Source organism: Manis pentadactyla, chromosome 8 (genome assembly GCF_030020395.1).
Source record: "Manis pentadactyla isolate mManPen7 chromosome 8, mManPen7.hap1, whole genome shotgun sequence".
Classification (NCBI taxonomy): domain Eukaryota; kingdom Metazoa; phylum Chordata; class Mammalia; order Pholidota; family Manidae; genus Manis; species Manis pentadactyla.
The window spans coordinates 124846260-124867524 of record NC_080026.1 but is presented as its reverse complement, the minus strand read 5'-3'; the positions used below and the strand labels follow the sequence as shown (position 1 = coordinate 124867524).

General features: G+C 42.5%; 1 protein-coding gene and 1 long non-coding RNA gene across 3 annotated transcripts in view; one reads left to right on the top strand and one right to left on the bottom strand.

Annotated features, from left to right (window-relative positions):
* Positions 1–1377: 1377 nt before the first annotated feature.
* On the bottom strand, positions 1378–7396 carry ADRB1 (adrenoceptor beta 1). Of its 2 annotated transcripts, none has more exons than XR_008999026.1 (2): positions 5016–6804; positions 1378–4655 (listed from the first exon to the last, which is right to left on the bottom strand). XR_008999026.1 is itself a non-coding variant. In XM_036898889.2 (2 exons), the coding sequence occupies exon 2, from the start codon at positions 6518–6520 to the stop codon at positions 5126–5128; it is 1395 nt and encodes a 464-aa protein (XP_036754784.1). In that variant the 5' UTR covers positions 6521–6744; positions 7198–7396; the 3' UTR covers positions 4841–5125. The 2 variants fall into 2 exon arrangements, 1 of the variants encoding a protein (XP_036754784.1); XM_036898889.2 differs by lacking the exon at positions 1378–4655 and adding an exon at positions 7198–7396 and having other exon boundaries at positions 4841–6744.
* LOC130684658 (uncharacterized) overlaps positions 6130–21265 on the top strand; it is a 47150-nt gene continuing 32014 nt past the window's right edge. The window contains exons 1-2 of the long non-coding RNA XR_008999027.1: positions 6130–6238; positions 13935–14076. This is a non-coding gene — a long non-coding RNA (uncharacterized LOC130684658). The remainder of the gene's footprint in view (positions 6239–13934; positions 14077–21265) is intronic.

Genomic DNA, 21265 nt, shown 5'->3' with positions numbered 1-21265 from the left:
ATGCTGGAAGACTGAGAAAGTCATACTGAAAAATATGAAGACTGAAAAATATGAAAAATATGAAGAACAGAACTGAAAAATAAAGACAAAATGATAAATAAAGACTGTTAAGAAAGCCCCACACACCGGTATTAAACTCAACATGAAGACCTCTTACAGGAAAAGTACAAACAATAGTTTAAAATTTTTTCTACTTATAACTACGAGCAATACTGAAATTCTCAGGGAGAAATCCAAACTTAAGGCATCATAGGTAAGTTTTGTGTCATAAATAGGAACAAAACAGTGTGATCTTGTTAGTACTAATTAACAGCTGAGCCAGGAATGCGGAAAGAGAAAAAGAACTGTAAGCACTGAGAGATGTTGAAAAGCAGAGTTTTAGGAAACTTCATAAGAAATCAACACTGCTATGTAAGACAATTTATCTACACTGGATGCACTAGGTATTATTTCTAGTTCATTCATGACGAACCGAGGAGGAACTGCTCAGAGAAAGGCTAGTGAGTATGGTAAGTTTAAGACACAAACTGGCTTCAGGTACAGAAGGTAGAGATGTGTTCAGAGTGATTTTTGCCCAAATCCTAGCGAAGGCAAAGTTTAAAGGGTGGATGTAGTTACGTCCAGCGTGCCTTGGGTGCTGCTAACATTGCTGCAAAGATCGTGCTGTAATGTTGGTGTCATCGTGCAACCTTCTAGGAGTTGCTGTCCAGTCTGTCAGTTGGAAGCCTGTTAACTGCTCCATCAAATGACCAAATCTTAGTGATTCAGAAACTCTCTTCCTCTTCTCTCAAAAGAGTAGAAAGATGATTAATGACGTAAATTAATCCACAAAGTAACTTTTTATTAATACCTCTTGGATTACATTGTAAGGACTATTTAGTAGAGACTCTTTAAAGAGAGCAGGGCAAAAGTGGGAATTTCAGGAGCGATGTAGTTCTCAGAAGGCAGTTCATGGAGTTTGCAATGTAGCAGTGCAATTTGGGACACACTGAATTACAAATTATGAGATTCAGGAGCAATATTCTAGATGGAAATTTAAATAATGTGGAGGGTGTATGTGAAAAGGAAGAAAGAGAAATTAATTTAATTCCATTTGCTGATGTGACTCTAGCACAACTATTTTTAGGTATAATCCAAACAGTGCATATCTTCTCCATTTTGATTAGTAGCAAATTGGCAGGGAGCCAAAAGAATTAGTGTTTCTCAGCACATTATGCCAGAAACGTACAAATAAAATGAAATTATCTGTGCCAATGTGTTTAATATGAATTACTACTAAGGCTTTTATTTATGCTTTTTCTGCAAAAGAACTAATAGGTCCAGTTTTATTTAAAAAATTTTTTTTAGTCTTTCACAAATGGCAGCAAAACTTAATAGAATGATTTTCCTTTAGGCACTTGCTTAGCAGCTCTTGTTAAAAACTTAAATGTTAATCTCATCCTGATACTTTGGCTGAAGAATTTCCGCCTGGCAATTTACATATTGTCAGAGGAAGTCAGCATGCTCAACAAAATGTGAAATTAAAATAAGCTGGGAAAATGTGCTTAATGAGGAACGGTTTCACAATAGCCACTTAGAAGTTATTAATAATGCCATTTCCAAAGAAAGCATGAACCAAAAAACAAAAAACAAAAACCCAAACCCTGTTTGCAAAGTTTTATATTGGCAAGTTCACCCAGGGATGACATTATATGCTCTACCAATTATACATTTCTACAGTGAGGGGAGAATTCATAGATGCTGGAGAATCTTGTTACATGTTAGAGAACTTCACAGTGGGCAAACTATACATCATTTTCAATGAAGCCAATCAATTAATCTCCATCATATTTTAGTTCACTCTTCTAATTTTAATGTTCATGTCTTTAGTAGTTTGTTACACACGCACTCATGGGGTAAGGTTGATTTTCTACATATTCATTGCCCTCCTTCTCTCACTTCTGTTGTGTATTAGTTCACCAGATTAAACAGGATTGGTAGGTTTCTCGTCCCACTGATGTAGTTATTTGGGATTGACAGCCGAGCTTCCCACCTTTCTGTTAAAAATAAATGTCTGTCTTCTTCAAAAACCACAAGAGGTACTTTTCATGGGTAGCTGGAGTCACTGATGGGGTCTGTGTTTGAATCCTTGCAATCCTAAGAGAACTCAAGGGGTCACAGAAAAATCTTCTATTTCCTAAAATACATACAAGCTGCTCCCAAGATTATACTGGTTTCCTCTAATTAAAGAGTTTAGTCCTTCTAGTAAGTAGTTAAATTATACATATTTGTTATTAACTTAAAGGGACTTTCATGATTTTAAGATCTGAGGTTTGATGGGCCTATAAGTAAGTTTTCGGTTGGGAAATTTCTTTTTATTCAAATGTGAAGACTTCTCTAGACAAAATAATAACCAGGAAGTCAGGAAAGTGAAGCAACTAACCTGGTACTTGAGTGTTCGGAGGAACAAAACCCTAACAAATTGCATCTTATATACACTTGGTGGGTAAGGGACTGTAGAAATGGACTATATTTCTTCCTAGGGGAAAGCATAGTGAGATTTCGTCCCAAGAATGATTTTACATTCTGCAAAATAAGTTTCTTATTTATCTTTGTATCTTTAAGTAAGTTTTGGAGATACACCCTCTTATTTATATTTTGCTGGAGAAAGGGCTTGAAGTTCCCAGCAGCTTTTGCTGAAACTGCTACTGTTCATGCAACCTTCTGTTGATATCTAATATATCTCCTCATTAGCCTTTCTCAGAAGACTGTCTCCGGATCTTTAGAATATCCCATTGCAAAAAAGGATAATCAGTCTTGACTTTCCTTAGCAGAGAATAGTTTCTTCATGTTAAAGCTTAGTATGAGCTACAACTTTATGTTCTTTACTTTGGTTTCTTTACTGAACGGTCATGTAATGAAAACTTTGTTTAAAAATACAAAGATAAATACTTAAACTTATTTTGGAGAATGCAGAATTAATCCCCGGATGGAATTTCACTATGCTTTCCTTAGGAATGAGTTTTATGAAAAATATCCTAGCCATTGGGTGTCAAAATTTTGTTAGAAGTCAGAAATTTCATCACACTTGCTTTTACCTGTGACCTACCCACTGGAACGTCTATTGGTCTGTTTAAGTACACAAGAGAAAAAATATTTACTGAAAAGCTTTTATAAATTTTTGCTTCACTAGGAAAGCATTTTGCATTCTAAACAGCCACTGGAGAAATCTGCACCCATGGACCCATCTGTAGGCTGTGATTTTCTATTGGTAAACAAAAACAAGCCGTGGAAACCACTTACCCTGTTCCAAGCAGGCAACTAAACTGATCATTCAAGGAGTTAGTCCTCTTTCTTGAGTTTCTGTGCAAAGTTGCAGCTGAGTTTACCTGGCTCCATCACTCTTTTTTTTTTAGAAGATTCACAATCCCGAATGTTCCTTCTTCAGTCAAGCGCAGCAGATGGTATCTTGAAAACACCTACAAGTAGTCCAGAATACCTTGAATCCGGCTGTGAAAATTAGGGCACGTCTGCGGCTCTCAGTAGGTACATGCCTTATTTGGTCTAGAGGCATTTTGCTATGTTATTGAGTCATAAATGGCTATTAAAAGAGCTCACTTGGAAATCCAGCCTGTATTTTGAACAAAACTGTCTTCTCCATTATCACTGACCCCTTACAGACACACGGTACATAATCTTGATTGTGCTTCATTGGTATTTATTGCACATGGACCAATTTCCTCACACAGTAGTTAGTTGCACCAGAGTATAAATACTTGGTAAAACGCACAGAGGAAATAGAATAGAATTTACACACAAGTGCTAAATTTTCCCAGCAAACTCATGTGGGCATTTGGACATAAAAAATAATTTAAAAATTGTTGAGATAATTATAATATGGATACAGTTACAGTACCATGATAAGAGTATAAAGTTATTTTCCCAATAAATCTTTAGCTCAATAACACAATAGACACCAGAAATAGAGTTTGAATTTTATTTTAGATTTTAAGATCTGTTTCCGCCCCCCCCCATTAAAAAATAATTTCTTTTTGTGCAAGTAACATCTCCTGTGGACTTTACAACTCCTACCACTGTGCAAAATGACATTTTGAACCACTCCTTTGTTTTGTTCTTTGTTTTTACCCATATGTGCCGTAATCTGAACTGTTTCCTCTTTTTTTATTTAAAAAAATTTTTCTGTCCTGTCTTCAGTGGACAGAGTCACATGTCACAGAGGCTCAGTGCCTGGTCCTCCCAAATAATATTGATACATAAATAAGCTGTTTAATATAAACAAGTCTTTCTATCTTGCTGTGCAATGTGCACAGTGTGAGGTAGAACCCCTCAGACTGCCCACCGCGGGGGGCAGGTTTGCCCTACAAAAAGAAAGCAAGGTGAGGCTTGTTCCAAGAATAGCTTAAAATTTCTTGAAACGTGATTTTTGCATCCATCCTTTCCCTTTGCTTGAAGAACAGGAGAAATCATTCCTCGGGAATTAAACTGAAATTTCTCTGGAAAGCAAAAGGAACCATGTCCTGACAGTCATTCCCCCTTCTCTCCGCTGCTGACCGCTCCTGTTCCCGGGAGCGGGACGGAAGCCAAGCTGGTGGACTTTTATCCCCGATGCTTCTCCCTTCCCTTACCCGGTCCTCGCGGGAAGTGTGAAAACCCACCTGGAAAACAAACAAACAAACAAAAACGCAACTAAAGATGCAACACACACACACACACACACACACACACACAACAAACAAACAAAAACGCAACTAAAGATGCAACACACACACACACACACACACACACACACACACACACACACACACACACACACACACACACACACACACACACACACACACACACACAGAGAGAGAAAAGAAGGGCGAACCACAAACAGAAAAAAAAAGAACCCAAGAAGGATCAGCAAGCCACTCTCCCGCCCCTCCCGAAACGTTCCTTTCCGTGCAACGCTGCGTAGCTTTTCGGCTGTCTTGGCCATTCAGGCGAGGTCTGTGGGCTTTTATTTAGTTCACCTGCTTTCGGTCTTGAGTAAACACAGCTCTCCTCTGTCCCCTGAGGGGGCGCCTGGGCCGTCCTCCCGGGGCGCCGAGGGCCGGGGTCGCAGGTGGGGTGCGCGCGGGCCCTACAGCTTGGACTCGGAGGCGCGGCCCGGGCGGCCCGGCTCGTCCAGGCTCCAGTCGCTGTCCGCCGCCGCCCCGCCGTTGCAGCCCGCCCAGGGCTCAAGCAGGCGCGCGGGCGGCGCGGCCCCGACGTCCTCGTCGTCGTCGTCTTCGTCGGCGCCAGGCGACGGCGGCGGCCCCCCGGTCACCGCCAGGCAGCCCGAGGCGCGCGGCCTGTCGCCGGGGTGCGTGTGGCCCCCGCAGGCGGCCCGGCGCGCGCAGCAGAGCAGGCGCTGGAAGGCCTGGCGGAAGTCGGGGCTGCGGCAGTAGATGATGGGGTTGAAGGCCGAGTTGGCATAGCCCAGCCAGTTGAAGAAGACGAAGAGGCGGTCGGGCACCAGGTCGCGGTGGAAGGCCTTCACCACGTTGGCCAGGAAGAAGGGCAGCCAGCAGAGCGTGAACACGCCCATGATGATGCCCAGCGTCTTGAGCGCCTTCTGCTCGCGCAGGGCCACGAGGCGCGAGGGCCGTCGCTTGCTGGACCGTCCGTTGGCCAGCGGGGCAGCGGGGCCCGCGGGCCCCGGCGAGGGCGCGGGCGAGGGCGGGCGCGCCGGGCCGCTCAGGAAGCGGCGCTCGCAGCTGTCGATTTTCTTCACCTGCTTCTGGGCCTCGCGGAACACCCGCAGGTACACGAAGGCCATGATGCACAGGGGCACGTAGAAGGAGACGACGGACGAGGCGATGGCGTAGGCCCGGTTGGTGACGAAATCACAGCACTTGGGGTCGTTGTAGCAGTGGCGCGCCTCGTCGCTCTCAGACCGCCACCAGTGCATGAGGATGGGCAGGAAGGAAACCAGGGCCGAGATGGCCCACACGGTGCACACGAGGGCCCGCGCCCGAGCGCGGGTCAGCAGGCTCTGGTAGCGGAAGGGCGAAGTGATGGCGAGGTAGCGGTCCAGGGCAATCACACACAGGGTCTCGATGCTGGCCGTCACACACAGCACGTCCACCGAGGTCCAAAGCTCGCAGAAGAAGGAGCCGTACTCCCAGCGACCCCACACCACGATGGTAGCCCCGAACGGCACCACCAGCAGCCCCATGACCAGGTCGGCGCTGGCCAAGGACATGATGAAGAGGTTAGTGAGCGTCTGCAGCCGGGGCGTCTTGGCGATGGCCACGATCACCAGCACGTTGCCCGCCACGATGAGTAGCACGATGAGCGCCATCAGCAGGCTCATGCCCGCCGTCCACTGCTGCGACAGCGGCGCGGGGCCCTCGTTGGCCGGGGGTAGCAGCGAGGCGGGCGGCGACGCGGGCACCAGCAGCCGGGCTGCTGTGGCCGCGCCGTCGGGGAGAGCCGCCGCCGCCGACAGGTTGCTGGGCTCGGCGGCGCCCAGCGCGAGCGCCCCCGCGCCCATGCCGAGCTGCAGAGGCCTGGGGCGGGGGGTGTGGCGGGGTTGGGCCGTGGTTGGGGAACTCCCCAGAGGCCGAGGCGCGTGGCGCGCGGAGGGAGGTTGCGGCCCGGTCAAAGCAGCCGCTGCGCGGGGCCGGAGGCATGGGCGCCGGGCGCCTTCCCCACCAGAGCCGAGCGCTGTCGCCGCCGCCGCCGCCGCCGCTGCTGCTGCTGGAGCCGCTGTCGCTGCTGGAACAGCCACCGGGACCTCAGCATGTTTCTGAGCGCGCTGAGCCCGCAGCCCCGGCACCCAGCACCCACCCCACCCCACCCCGCTCCCACTCCCCCGAGCCAACCTCCTGGGCCTCGCGTCAGGCAACTGCAGCCAATCCGGGCAAAGGCACGCCCCCCTCTGCTTCGCCCCCGTCTCTCCGCACCCTCCCTCCCACGGGCAATTCAGCGGCTCTGGGGAGTCCTGGCCAGATCGCCCAAGCAGCGAGAGCCTCCCCGGCGCCCACGGTTCCTGCGCGCTCGCCCCTTACTGCGCGCCGGCTCGTTGCAGCGCCCTGCTCCCCCGGCTCCCACTCACGTTCCCGCCCGCTCCCGAGGCCCCCGCTCCTGCACTCGGCTCCTTCCTACACCCTCTTTGCCTCTGGCTTTTGGCTTCCTCTGACGCCCCCGCTCTGCAGGCATTCCCTCTACCTCCAGGGGCCAGGTTCCCTGCAGAGCAGAGCGCTGGTTCCTTTTCACCGGGTGGAGACCTCGGTGTTCTCGAGGCGCCAGAGCGCCCTGGACAGTCTGTCCGCTGAGGTGGTAGGAGTTTGGCTGCGAGATTGTTTCTCGGATCGGGCAGCTTAGCAGAGTGTGTGTACAACCTTTCACCCGTGAGGAGGGGACCCAGCCAGCCCGCGTCCTGCCAGCTCCGGGGACCGGAGGCGGGTGTTTGTGGTTAGAGGAAACTTTCCAGCGAGAGCGTCTTGCTAGATAGAGCAAACGGCGCATCTGTCAGGAACGCTCTTTGGGCTCTGTTCTTGCAAGGAGCTTCTGTTTCTCTGGGGCAATAGATGCAGAAAGGAAGAGAAGGTTTGTACATCTGACAGCTAACGCTGAGGACCAGTTGGAAAAACACACTCTCCCCAGTCCCAGCTAATGAGTATGTGAGTATGATATAACACTGTGTGTCAATAATAGGACAGGCTTAAGGAAACATAAATGTTAAAGCAGAGTAAATGCCACCGTCATGAAAAAGAACACATTTAATTACATTTCAGAGTTTTCACATTCAGTAGTAACACCTGTATTTTGCTCTTTATTCTATACTCTACAATCTATACTCACATGATTGTATAATCTGAACTGGGTCAATACAAACAGAAAGGTACTTAGTTTTAGTTGACCTGATGAATTGAGATTTCGGATTTCTTGGTCTGCGTGGTTGTCTTCTCCTTTGCCTGAGTTCCCAGATTCTCCAAACTCTAGGATTCATTTTGGAGGAATGGGAGAAGAAAATAGGTAAACACTCAAGAAGATTAAAATCCTATAGCACTTAAAGTAATAGCAGTGGTTTTGAGTTGGCCAGTGAATGGGTTTGAAATTAGTGAGTAGTTAGCCCAGCAGTTGGTGGATTATTTGTGGGGACCCACGCACAGACAGCCTCTGGGAACTCAAAATGCAGCAGGATTGCAAGCCCCCTGTGTAATTTGACCATGGAAGGTCCTCAGCTCAGCCTTGAAAATAAAAAACCTTTAATTGAATCCTTGAGAAGTAAACTGCTTCTAATTACCCTTGTAAGGGGACATGAAATGGTATATAATGCTCACACATCTTTCTAGCATTAGAATAACAAGAACAGCATCTGGAAGGAACATCATCTGGAGCAAAGTCATAGTCTTACCTTCAGAGAGACTGACTTCCACAGCTCCCCCCAGTCAAGAGCTAAAAGCAATGCTTACGCAGTTTACAAAGTCAAGCAGTTTTATTCACCTTTTCTGACTCAAATCCAAACAAAAATTTGCTTTAGGCCCAAACTTGACAGTCAGTGTTACAAGGTGGGTGGGTGTGAGTGTGGGTGATTTGTTATTCACCCCTGCCCTAGGACTTGTCAGCCTAGTTCTGCCAACTTGGGGAGGTTGAGAAGGGGAAGCAAGGAGAGGGGATAGAAAGAGGGAAGGAATGGAACTGCTCCCCAAGTTCAGCGTCGGCTTACAGGAGAGCTTAGTTACCTTCCTGCCCTCCAGCAAACCTGTCTCCCCTTCTGACTGCTTTCTGTTCCTTCTCTCAAGGGGCAGCCTCAAAATAGACAAGGGATTGGAAAGGGTTGAATTGTGGCTGCCCAGGAAGGGCACTGTCAGTCTGGGCTGTGGAGGGAGGTGTAGGAAATGTGGAGGGAGGCTTTCTATCCGGCGCCATCTTTCTGTCAAGTGGTGTTACTGGAATGGTGTGTGCCAGCCTAAGTGCCCCTGAAGGGTGAGGGATCGCGTTTCTGTGAGTGATAAGACCCGAACTTGGTTGTAGAGGTTCAGTGCAGAAGCCTGGATGCCAGTGACATTACTGAATATATGAATACATAGGTACTGTATACATTATGTATACATACATGTATTTGGATGCCTTTGTATATGTAGAAACATACTGTGTAGCAGGGCATGAGATCTGAATTGTCCAAAAACTCTCCTGAAACTTTTTCCCCCTGCTCATTCAGAGATACATCAGGTTTCCCTGCATTTCTCAATAATAAATACATGAAATCGTAAATATTCAAAACCAGAAGACTATTTTAGTAGGATTTCCTACACAGGGCTGCAGGCAGAAAGGAATCCCTGGGCTTCTCAGGGCTTTCCTGTGGTTGCACTGAAGGAAACGTTTGGAATAGTCCATGTTCAACTAAAGTTCATTTTCTCTTAAAATAAAATGTCCCCGGATCGCCTTTAATTCCCACATTTCATGACTTTTTTTTTTGAGCTAATGCTTTTTAGTCCTTTGATAAGGATACAAGATTAAGAAGCAAGTGCAAAATGAATAGCCTCCCCAACCCCCTACTCCCCACTCATAACTGTTAAAACAAATCAGTTTTATAGTCATCACTGCCTATTTCTGGAAATGATCTTTCCTTCCTCTATCTATAGTAGTTATTTTGCTAATTAACATTTTATGTGGCAACTAACAATATATGGCCTTTTGACGTCTCATATTGCTGTGTCATTTTTATGTTTTTCTCATCTTCTCATATGCATTGTCAGCTCACCAAGGGCCACGACTACCCTATACATTTTTGTATCTCTCATGTTTACTAATATTTACTTAATACTAATTAACATTAAGCTCTGATTCATAAATATTTAATGTTTAAGTAATTAAAAATTTTCAAATTTACTAATATAAATGATTGAGTGTTTTTGGACTTGAAATTCTCCCTCATGCTTAGAATTTGCAGTAAAAATTCACATTCCTATAGTCTAGTCAATATTTTCATATATGCATTTGAAATACTTTATAAGTACAAATAGGCTCATGAGGTAAATAAATTTATCATTCCTACTTGGTAGTGAATAAGGTGAATGACCTTTTTCCCTAGCCTTTATTTATGATACTATATAGCCAGGCATTGCTGCCCTGGGAGAGTAGATGATGACTTGAATCTAAATCAATTAAAGGTCTGCATGACAGTAATTAATAGGCACACAACCTACCTATAGTTGTCAGCCAAGGGCCTGGTGAAGGCATTTCCATTCTTGAGTTGACTTTGGTAGAAATGAGTTAAAAATAGTAAGTAGCCTAACTGAACGACTGCTGGAAGGTCGGCCAAAGCAAGTCTGGGGAGGAGTTCCAAGTAAAGCCCCAAGAAATATAACAAGTCAAGTAGGCAAAATTTGCCTTGAGGCTGATAATCTGTTAATCAGAGCTCAAGTGGCTGTTTCTGATGAGAGATACGCAACTTTTCACATAAAGCAATACTAATGCTAAAACAATCTCTTGGTGCTAACTGACCAAGAACAGCCTGCACCCATGGCTGGCACTTAAGGTCATACACTGGTTTCAGCTACAAGTTATACAGGAACAGGCAACTCCATGCATTATGATAAGAACAGAGGACAGTGGTGTAATCATAGCAAAGCATGGACAATTTGGAAAATTCAAAAGCTCTCCTCTCTCCCATTTCCTCTTTGCCTTCTCCTCCTCCTCTTCCTAGTGTGTCTAACAAGTACATTGAACAATGCTAGAGCCACTAATAATATTTTTCAAAGTTTGGACATATTGGAAAGTGTTCAGTCCTGGGAGGCAGAGGATCCCTCTTTGCATCCCGGCTTTATCACTTTCTGGTTTGACCTTTAGCAGTGGCTTCATCTTTAAAATGGACTCACCATTTGCTCCTTCACAGGGTTGTGCATGGATTAAATTAGATAATGTATGTGAAAGCTTTTTGAAATCTCATACAGCACCATATATTCGTAACATAGCAAATACAGTCTTATCCAATCACTCTGACATTTTAAACATGAACGGTGTCAGGATTTGCTCATCTGAGAAGAGTCAGTTCACTTAAATAAGCTTCTTTTTATCACTTTGCCTTCTTTTTTTCTCACACCAGATATTAATATGACTCAGAGGTTGGATAACAGTGAGCTATTTTTTAAATGCTTTTACTTGTGGCAAAGCATCTTTTTGAAAGTTTTTACTCCTTTTTTCTGCCCTTCCTTAAAATGAATAGGTGTGTTCCCTATTCTTTTTTTAAAAGTATTTGTTTATGTTATTCTCTAAAATAAATTCCTTTGAAGTATTTAAGTGGTGAAATGTTACTATCAGAGAAGGAATTTTTTTTCTCAAGTGAACTATCTAGGGCCATGACTGTTAAGTTACAAAACAAAAAAGGAAGGCAGTAAAATATAAAACTTAAGCCAACTTTAAAAAATTCTGTTCTAATTCTGTATAAGGAATAAAACTTGATGGCTCATCAGCTGAAATCCTACCTTAAAATGCTAGCAGCCACAGGAGTATTATCACTGCGCATGAAAAGCATCTGGCTAGCCATCCTTCAGTTTGCCCAAGTCCAGAGCTTGTGATGACAACAAGTTGTGCTAATTATTGAAAACTCTAGGTTTCATTTTAACAAAGTCTTGCTGGGATCCAGATAAAACAATTATGTTGTAAAAAGCTCAGGAATTTGTAGCAACAAGAGTCCCCCAACCCCATGTTCTAAGTTTCCGAAGAGTAGGAATGATACCTTTGAAACATTTCAGCTCCTATTTATTCTGGCCATGGAGTTGGTACTTCATAAGTTATTGTGTAATAAAGGAATCACTGAAAAGCCTGTGTATAGTAGATTCTCTAAAATAAAAGAAGACATTGTGTTTTCCATTCATCCACGGAAGATGGCATCTGGGCCATCCAACTCAGCAGAATTGCCGAAGGGAACCAGTGGGAAAATCTGGCTATTTGCTCGGCCTCCGGGTGGCAGACCAAATCATTTACTTTTCATTTCACTTACTACTTTGAGTTGACAAAACAGGTATTTTCTTTCATATGTGTTTGCACTTCTTTGTACTGTGTAGATATTTTTGCAGTCAATTTATTCATTATTTACGTACCGTGTTAACGCTCATCCAGACCCACTCAGTATTTAGAGGCATGGTAAGTCCTTTGCCTCCGAAGGGCAGAGCCTGAAGACACTAATGAGACAATATTGCTGCTTCTTTGGTTTTGATAACTACTGTGGTCAGGCTTCTTGCTTTGAAAATAAATATCAAACCTTTGACCTGACATTTATTTTCCACAAAGTCTCAGCTTTGCAGCTCCTTGAAAAAAACCTGTGAGAGACCTTTATCCTATGATAGCCTTCGGTTTCTAGAGCATTATCCCTTAATTAAATGTTAAGGGGGCAATGACCTTCTTTGCAGATCTCTTCTAAATATAAATTACTTTTCACACTGGTCGAGAAATAGTTGTTTTTTTCCCACACATTTTAGTATGGAGAAACTGAAGCATAAAGAGAGACATGCTTAGGTTTCAAGGGAAAGGAAAGGGAGTTTTTTACTTTCCTACTTCCTGAATTAATTTTAATTACCAGAACATGCATCCTTAACAGATTTTGGCCCACTTATTTCTACTTATCAGCATAATATATTTGAGGGCCTGCAGGTGGTCATGGAGTAATTTTTAAAATATTTCTGAACAAGTGAAGAGATTCTGTCATGCAATGTTTGTATTTTTCAGTTGATTTAAATATAATAGATCTAGAAGAAGAATAATATTTATCCACACAAATGAAATTCTCATTGTTAGTCTGAATTTCCAAAAGTGCCACATGAATACTAACTCTGAAGACAAAAAGAGCACCAAAGAAAAGCCAAACAATTAAGTAATTTGGTTTTTTGTTTTGTTCTCTTTTAATGGGTAACTAGAAAAAGATTTCATAGAGGACTGTTACTGAGAGTCAGAGGCACAAAAGTTGTGATGACAACCTTGGGAATTTTATTTTAAGAGATGAGAAAAAGCTGTTTGGGAGTTTGGAACAGAAGATTAAAAGGCAAGCTATACTTGCTTTGGCATTTCTGCATCCTAATACCTTTTCCAAACCAGGTAGTCAAGTCATATATACATTGAACTTTGAGGCTCTCTGAAAAGCCTGGAAAATGCACTAAAATGGTATTGGCAGAGTTCTGGAAATACTTTTTTTCTTATTCTCTAAATGTCTAAAGTGATGATTTTAGTCCAACTTGTCACCACTTCTACCCTATTCCCTACCTTTTCTCTCTCACTGCTAATCACTCTGTAGGAGGCATTTTTGAAGTTTCCTCATTACTAATTAATAGAGATTCTATGCCTCTCACAGCTCTATATTGCAGATAATGATCTTGATTTTTAAAATTCCCACACTTACATCCTCATATGTATAGTTTTCACAAGTACTCATCTAAGAAACAACTCAGAATAAAAGTAATTTATTAAGCAAGTTAAAAACCCATAATTAGGCTTACAAAAAATAGTAATCAGTATTTTGTAGCATAACCAGTCTTGATGGAAGGTTGAAAATATGCCTGGTCTACACATTTTTGTTTTAGCTGTTTTTTATTACATAATTTCAAATTATGACATTTTAGCAAGATGACAATGATTTTAGTAGTTAGTTTTGACATGGACCTCTCTCCATGTAGCAACGATTAAGAATGTAGGCTCTGGAGTCAGACGGCCCGGATTCAAATCCAGATTCTGCCCTTAGTAGCTGCATGACTCAGAACAAGTATTTGAATACCTCAGGCCTCCATGTTATCACCGATAAACAGGAAAGATAATTATCATACCTACCCTCTGAGGTGTTTGGGAAGAGCCAATAGGGGTATATGAAACATTTGTCAAAGGGCTTTGCTTATCATAAATACTTAATAAACATTAGATTTTCTTTTTTCTGTTTTATTTTTTCAACACCACCATCCCCACCACAGATCAAGGCATAACGCAGAAAATTCTTCATTCAATACAAACCCAAGAGAGGCAAAGGAGGCAGCTTCCTATCAGCGGAAATTGAATAATTGAATAAATGTGTTCTTTTTAAAAGTGAGAGGATGTAGTAAAGAAACTAATTTGGTAAGTACTCTTTTCATTTTAAAGGCAAGTTATTCCTCTGTGGTCATTTAATCTGATTTTTGTTCTGTTTGGGGAATTGGAATTTCCCAAACCAATTTTTTAAATCATGGAAAGATCATTCCAGTCAGTTCAACCTAGGGTAGATCCATATTCCAAATATATGGAATAACAACAATGACAAAACAAAGCCCCAGCGGGCTCTTAGTGGAAAAGCTCATTTCCCCAAGTATAATTGATCCAAGCTGCTGCTTTTTATGGTATAAATTAGTGTGATCTCAAGGAGGCCAGAAGATTCTCCAGTAACCTGCTTTGTGTCATTGTAGCACAACTCGCCAGACATCCTGAGTACGGGGGGAGTGACCACCTCACCCTGAGAACAGGGAGTCAAGAAGTAGGTAACACAGGTTTTCCCCAGTCCATCTAGTTCAGCCGCTGGGACAGTCTTTCAGACCCTAACTCAGAACTTTTAGTTTTATTATAGAAATAGTTCTGGTTTCTGTGCTTTCATAACAAACTAGGAGAAGCATATTGGGGTGAAGGAATGAGGGTGATGTAGGGGCAGAGGGAATGTCTGGGAACTTTCTATTAGGGGAGAAACGAGGGAGACCAGCACTGCATTTTACTGCAGACAAGCAATGTCATGCACTCTCCAGTCACTGATGGTCCTGTGTCATTAAGAAAGGTTTAGATTGTCCAGCTGTCCTCCACTTAAGAAACATCACGCGTGCTTTAGAAACATTTTTATTAAGAAATACTGATATGAAAATTGTGGGCCTTTTTATTTTCCAAAATACTTCAGTTATCTAGAAAGTGAATTTACATGGATTACTGTATTTCATTCTCCAGTGACACTGGATCACTGAGGTATGACTTAGTTTGCTGGAAGTCTGAAATCAAGGTGCTGGTTGGTTCCTTCTGAGGGCTGTGAGGAAAGACACTGTTCCGGGCCCCTCTCTTTGGCTTGTGGTTGGCTGGCTGTCCTCTCTCTGCCTGTCTCTGTGTCCAAATTTCTCTTTCTAAAAGGGTACAAATCATATAAGATTAGAACCCACTTTAATGATCTTATTTTATCTTGATTACCTCTGTAAAGATCTTATTTGGAGATCCAAATAAGGTCACACTCTGAGTTACTGGGGTTTCGGACTCCAATATACATATATATTTTGGGGTGATGCATTCAACCCATAACAAGGTGTTACCATGTATGTAAGACAGTTTGACACCTTATGTCCAATCTTTAGTCACCTGTATCTCATACATGCCATATTTGTTATAAGTCTTCTAGGACAGAGGGCAAGCATAATGACTTCTCCTTTCTCACGGCATCCCAAATAAATGGCATCTAGGCTCTGGTGAGAACAGTCCAGTTTGTTGTAAGATTGTGGTCTGTCACAAAGCCATGAATGCCACGGCTGACTGCGGTCACATCAGGTTCCCATGTGTACTGAGTAAGTGGCCTGGGTCTTAGCTTAGCATGGAGTGGGTGGGATGTGTGTATATAGGGCATATCCCTGTTAAGTATGTGCTTAAAGTAGGCTTCAACGCACTGCTCTTTTATAGCTTTCTTTACAAAACAAGAACCTCAGCTGTTTCCTTGATAGACAATAGAAGTAGAAAAATTCAGATTCACTGTAATAATTCACATTCAAGGAGAAAAATCAGCCAATCCAGTTGGTTGATTGTACAGACCACTTTTCTTTCTTTTTTTTTAAATTAAGGTATTGATATACAATCTTATGAAGGTTTCACATGAGCAACATTGTGGTTTCAACATTCACCTATATTATCAAGTCCCCTCCATTACAATCACTGTCCATCAGCATAGTAAGATGCTATAGAGTCATTATTTGTGTATAGACCACTTTTCAGCTGCATCTTTCGACATTGTGTAGACACACTCAGAGTTGCTTTCCACAGCTGCAGCATGCCTGTTATTTTCCCTGAGCTAGAATTAGCGCAACGATGGCAAATAACTGGGTAAGAGAGTTAACAACAAATCTTTATAACTGAAGAACAAAGCTGGCCTTTGAGGCAAGAGAAGACTAGGTACTAACTCTTATAGAATCTGTTGAAAAACAGGATTTTTATGACCTTGAAGTAATGATTTTGATTGCGGAGTGATTCAGGTCTGAAAATATTGGCTAGTGGAGGTATAACTAAGAAATAACTGCCCTCAATATATTGATTTAGATTTATTATGGAATGTGAAAGCTCATGAACATCCTAATTTTCTGTGTCTTTAAGTTGTACATCTCATTGTCCTTGGTTGACACTGATGACAGAGCTAGTAATGTTTTAACCCATGCATGGCCATGGACCAAATGAAATTGGCTTTTATGCCAAGAAACCCAAAACCAGAAAACCCCACCTGAGTGAGGTCCAAGAACTCAATCTGAATATTGGTCTTGCCATTTGACAATAAAAATGACTCACACCTCTCTTGGATGCCTTGGCTGCGGTCGCAGAATGTAGAACTGTATGCCCAAGTAGGAAAAATCTGAGGCTCTAACGTCACATGGCATTCTGTGTGCAGTGACGCCAACTCCTCCTTACAGATATATCTGCCTCGTGTGTGCTATATAAATAGCATGGATTGAGATGTATATGAAACTATATTTTTAGAAATATCCTATCTAAGTGTTTGTAATGGCTAGGTTAGTTCAGTAGACCAGCGTTTTAAAGGGTGGTACACAAATCTATGTGTCTGAATATTATTTAGTCATCTGTTTGTGCAACTGTATTTTTAACTTAATTTATGATGATCAGATCATTTTTCTGAACTCCCAAGCTGTGTTTCCATACTTCACGTTAGTTTATTTTCCTCTCAATTTCCTTCGGAACACATTACAGAGAACTTTCTTTGGAAACTTCATAATGCGTCCCTGAAAGTTCTCTGCAACCACCAGAAAACACCAAACGAAGGGCCCAAAATGAAAGACTTGGAACAGAATCACAGGGCCTGTGCACTCCCCCAGTGCAGCGTGATGGAAACAGGCACATCTATGTCACATCCTCTTCCTTTTTTCTCATTCCTGTTTCTTTTAATTCTTACTGGAAATATCATCTGTGGCCCTATAAACACCTGACTGATGAAGAATCTTTAAATTTTTGTTAATTGAGGTATCATTATTTTCATAGTATTAATAGTAATACGCAGCTGTAAAAGTCCACTTGCTGTGGGATGTAGTGTAGTATGCATGAAAGGCTTGGACCCTGTCTTCAAGAAGTTTACCTTTGGAGAGGTTCTTTTTCTGTGTGAACTTCCCTGAGGAATACTTGACAAGTATAATCATATATATTTAAAGTGTATGATGTGGTAATGTGTTGGACATATATATTACGGAATGATTGCCTAGAACAAGATGATTAACATATCCATCACCTCATATAGTTAGTGTAGTGAACTCTTTTTTTGCGTGTGTGGTGAGAATGCTTAAGATATACTTTCAGCAGCTTTCAAATACACAATATTCTATAATTAATGGTAATCACCAAGTTGTACATTAGATCCTCAGAACATATTCTTCTCATAACTGAGAACTAGTACGTTTTGACCTGTGTCATCCCATTTTCTCCTGCTCCGGAACTTCTTCCCCCACAACCACTATTGTGTCCTGGGTCTGTGAAATTGTTTTTTATTGATGTTTTGTTTTAGATTCTGCATAGAAGAGTGCCACATAGTATTTTTCTTTCTCTGTCTGGCTTATTTCGCTTAGCATAATACCCTCCAAATGTATCTGTGTTGTCACAAATGGCAGGATTTCTTTCTTTTTCAATGGCCAAATGATATTCCATTGTATGCATATGACATACCACATTTTCTTTGCCTCTCCATTTGTCTAAGAACATTTAGATTGTTTCCATATCTTGGCTGTTGTGAATAAGGCTGCAGTGAATATGGGACTACAGATATCTCTTTGAGATACAGATTTCAATTCATTCAGGTATATACCCACAAATGGGATTGCTGGATCATATGGTAATTCTATTTTTAATTTTTTGAGGACCCTCTATACTGTTTTCCATGGTGGCTGTGCCAAGTTACATTCTCACCAACAGTGTATATGGGTTCCTTTTTCCTCACATCCTCACCAACACTTGCTATCTCTTGTCTTTTTTATGATAACCATTCTAACAGGTGTGAGGTGATTTGCATTTCCCTGATGATTAGTGATAGATGTCACATTTTCTTTCAGAACACCAGACATTATGCTAAGGGTGTCATTTTTCAGTATTTCATTTGCTTCTTGAAATTCTCTTGTCAGGTATTATTTTTATTTTAAAAAGGAGAAAGTTGAGGCTAAGAGAAGTTGCGTCATGTGCCCAGTTTTACCACTAGTAATGGCAGAGCGGCACTCCCAGCACAGGGCTGTGTGACCCCAAAGCAGAGCGCCTCACTGCTCTAAAATAAGTCCTTGTTTTATTTTGCTCCTGTTTCAAAACAGCTTATTTGTTTTAAAACTAAAATCCAAATTCAGTTGATAATAGAAAATGTCATTAACTGAATATGTGATAACATTATGAATTTTTTTCTGTGTTTCTGTTTTGCAAAAACTTCATTTGTAAGGACGTTTTCCATGAACAGTCAGTCTGGTCCTCCATGAATTACCAAGTTCTGCCTATTTGACATTTCCTCTTTTACTGTTACATGTCAAGTCTGCCTCTCAACTTCCTGCACAATCAACAGTTAAGCCCTTTTAATGCCTTCAAGATTTTTTTCTAGTTTCTGTGACCAACAGGGAGAAAACGACCATTAACCAGAGCCTCCTACACTACCAGGAATAGCGCTAGTGAGAGTTGAGCTCACTCCCCAGGGACCCTCTTTCCTCACTTGGGGCCCAGGCAACAAGCTGACCTTTTACCTTTAGAGCTTTTCTTTTATTTATTTATTTATTTTTATTAAGGTATGATTGATATACACTCTTATGAAGGTTTCATATGAAAAACAATGTGGTTACTACATTTGCCCATATTATCAAGTCTCCACCCACACCCCAATGCAGTCACTGTCCATCAGTGTAGTAAGATGCCACAGATCCACTATGTGCCTTCTCTGTGCTACACTGTTTTCCCCGTGATCCCCCCACACCATGTGTACTAAACATAATATCCCTCAATCCCCTTCTCCCTCCCTCCCCACCTGCCCTCCCACACCCCTCTTCTTTGGTAACCACTAGTTCATTCTTGGAGTCTCCGAGTCTACTGCTATTTTGTTCCCTCAGTTTTGCTTCATTGTTACACTCCACAAATGAGGTACCTTTAGAAGTTTTCAAGCATGAGTCAGGTAATCCCCTCAATTCCATCAGACACAGGCCAGGCCTTCCAAAAGATTCTTCTAAAGCCCCTTGGCTGGTTTGATGGGTGGGAATGAGCCATAGTACCTTCTCAACTCTGCAGGGAACCCAGGAGCAACACTCCAGCCTCCAGCAGAGACTCTCATGATGAGGCTCGGCCCCTGCCTAGTGTTTTGGGTCCCCTCTGCAGCACCTGTGTGGATGGCTCAGCCCCTCTCTCAGAATGCATGAACACCCAACACTCCTTGTCTGCAGCTTTGGGGTCTCAGCCCAGACTGAGGCATCAGAAAAATCCTACTTTAACATCCTGTTACATACAAATTTGGGAGTTTTTAGTATACAGTTACAAGTAGAATCATGGTAGAGGAAGAGATGGAGGGGGAGGGATGCCTTAAAAAGGCATGGAGAGAAAGGAGGTTGCCAAGCTGGGGAGCACTAACATTTAAAAGGCACAAAGGGAAAGAGTAACCCACACATGCAGAGGAAAAAAAAATCCCCAAATACTGAGCTGAGATGCTGAGTGGTGAGAGAAGAGCTAGAAGAGAGTACTATTAAAGAAACAAAGAGAAGAGTGTCAAGAAAGGGGATGATACAAACAACCATACTCGCTGATATGTAAAGAGCTCCTAGAAATCAAGAATACAAAGACTAACAGCTCAACAGAAAATGGGCAAAGACCATGATTAGATAGCCCTCAAGCAAAGAAAGACAAATGGCCCTTGAACATCTGAGAAGATGCTCAACTTGACTCTCTGTAGGAGAATTGCTGGTGAAAACTACCCAGAGATTCATCTCTCACCTTCAAGATCAGCACACAGTTTGACAGTATGCTGTGTCAACAAGACTGTGGGGAAATGATCACTTTCATGCCATGCTGACTGCAGTGCAAAGTGACTTCAGTGCAGAGCAGGCAAATCTGGAAATAATCTACTGGAACCACACACAGTCACTCTGACACAGATGGTCACTCTGTTCTTGAAACATCTTTCTCTTTTGGGTTTGTTCCTTTGAACCTTCTTTGCTGCCCCTCTTCTGCCTGGCCTCTAAATACTGGTGTGCTCTGGTGTTCAACCCAAGATCCTCTTCTCTATCTATACCCTCTCCTTAGATTGTTTCATGCAGTCCCATTGTCTATTTTTTTGCACTGTAAAATACCCATTAATATTAATGTCACCATTTTAAAGCATACAATTCAGTGGCATTTAGTATGCACACATGGTTGTGCAACTACCAACATTCTCATCACCCCAAAGGAAAACCCCAAGTGCATCAAGTGGTCACTCCCACTCCCTCCATCCCCAGCCCCTGGCAGCTATTAATCTATTTCCTGTCTCTGTGGATATTCTATATAAATGGAATCATTCACTTAGAATAATGTTTTTGGGGTTCATCCACATAGTAGCATGTGTCAGTACTTCCTTTTTATAGCTGAGTAATATTCCATTGTGTGGTTATTCCATGTTTTGTTTATCTCTTGATCTGTTAATGCACATTTGGGTTGTTTCTATGATTTTGCTCTTTCAAATAGTGCTGCTATGAATATTTGTGTACACGTTTTTGTTTTCAGTTCTTTGGGGTCCATACCTTGGAGTGGAATTGCTGGGTCATATGGTAATTCTACCTTTAATCCAGCTAATTATTTTTTTAACATCTGTAGGCTGTGATCTGATTTCTCCCACCTATCTACTTCAGATACCCCCTGGCATGCTGCCATCTCAAAGTGAACTTGTCCAGCACTGAAGCAGTTACCCTCCACTCTCTCATACTCCTTCCACATCTCAGGAAACAGCACCTCCATTCTCCTAGGTGCTCAGGCCAAGGCCCAGGGATCACCCTCAAATCCTTTCTTTCTAGCTCTCCTTCACATCCTGCCCATCAGCAAATACACTATTGGT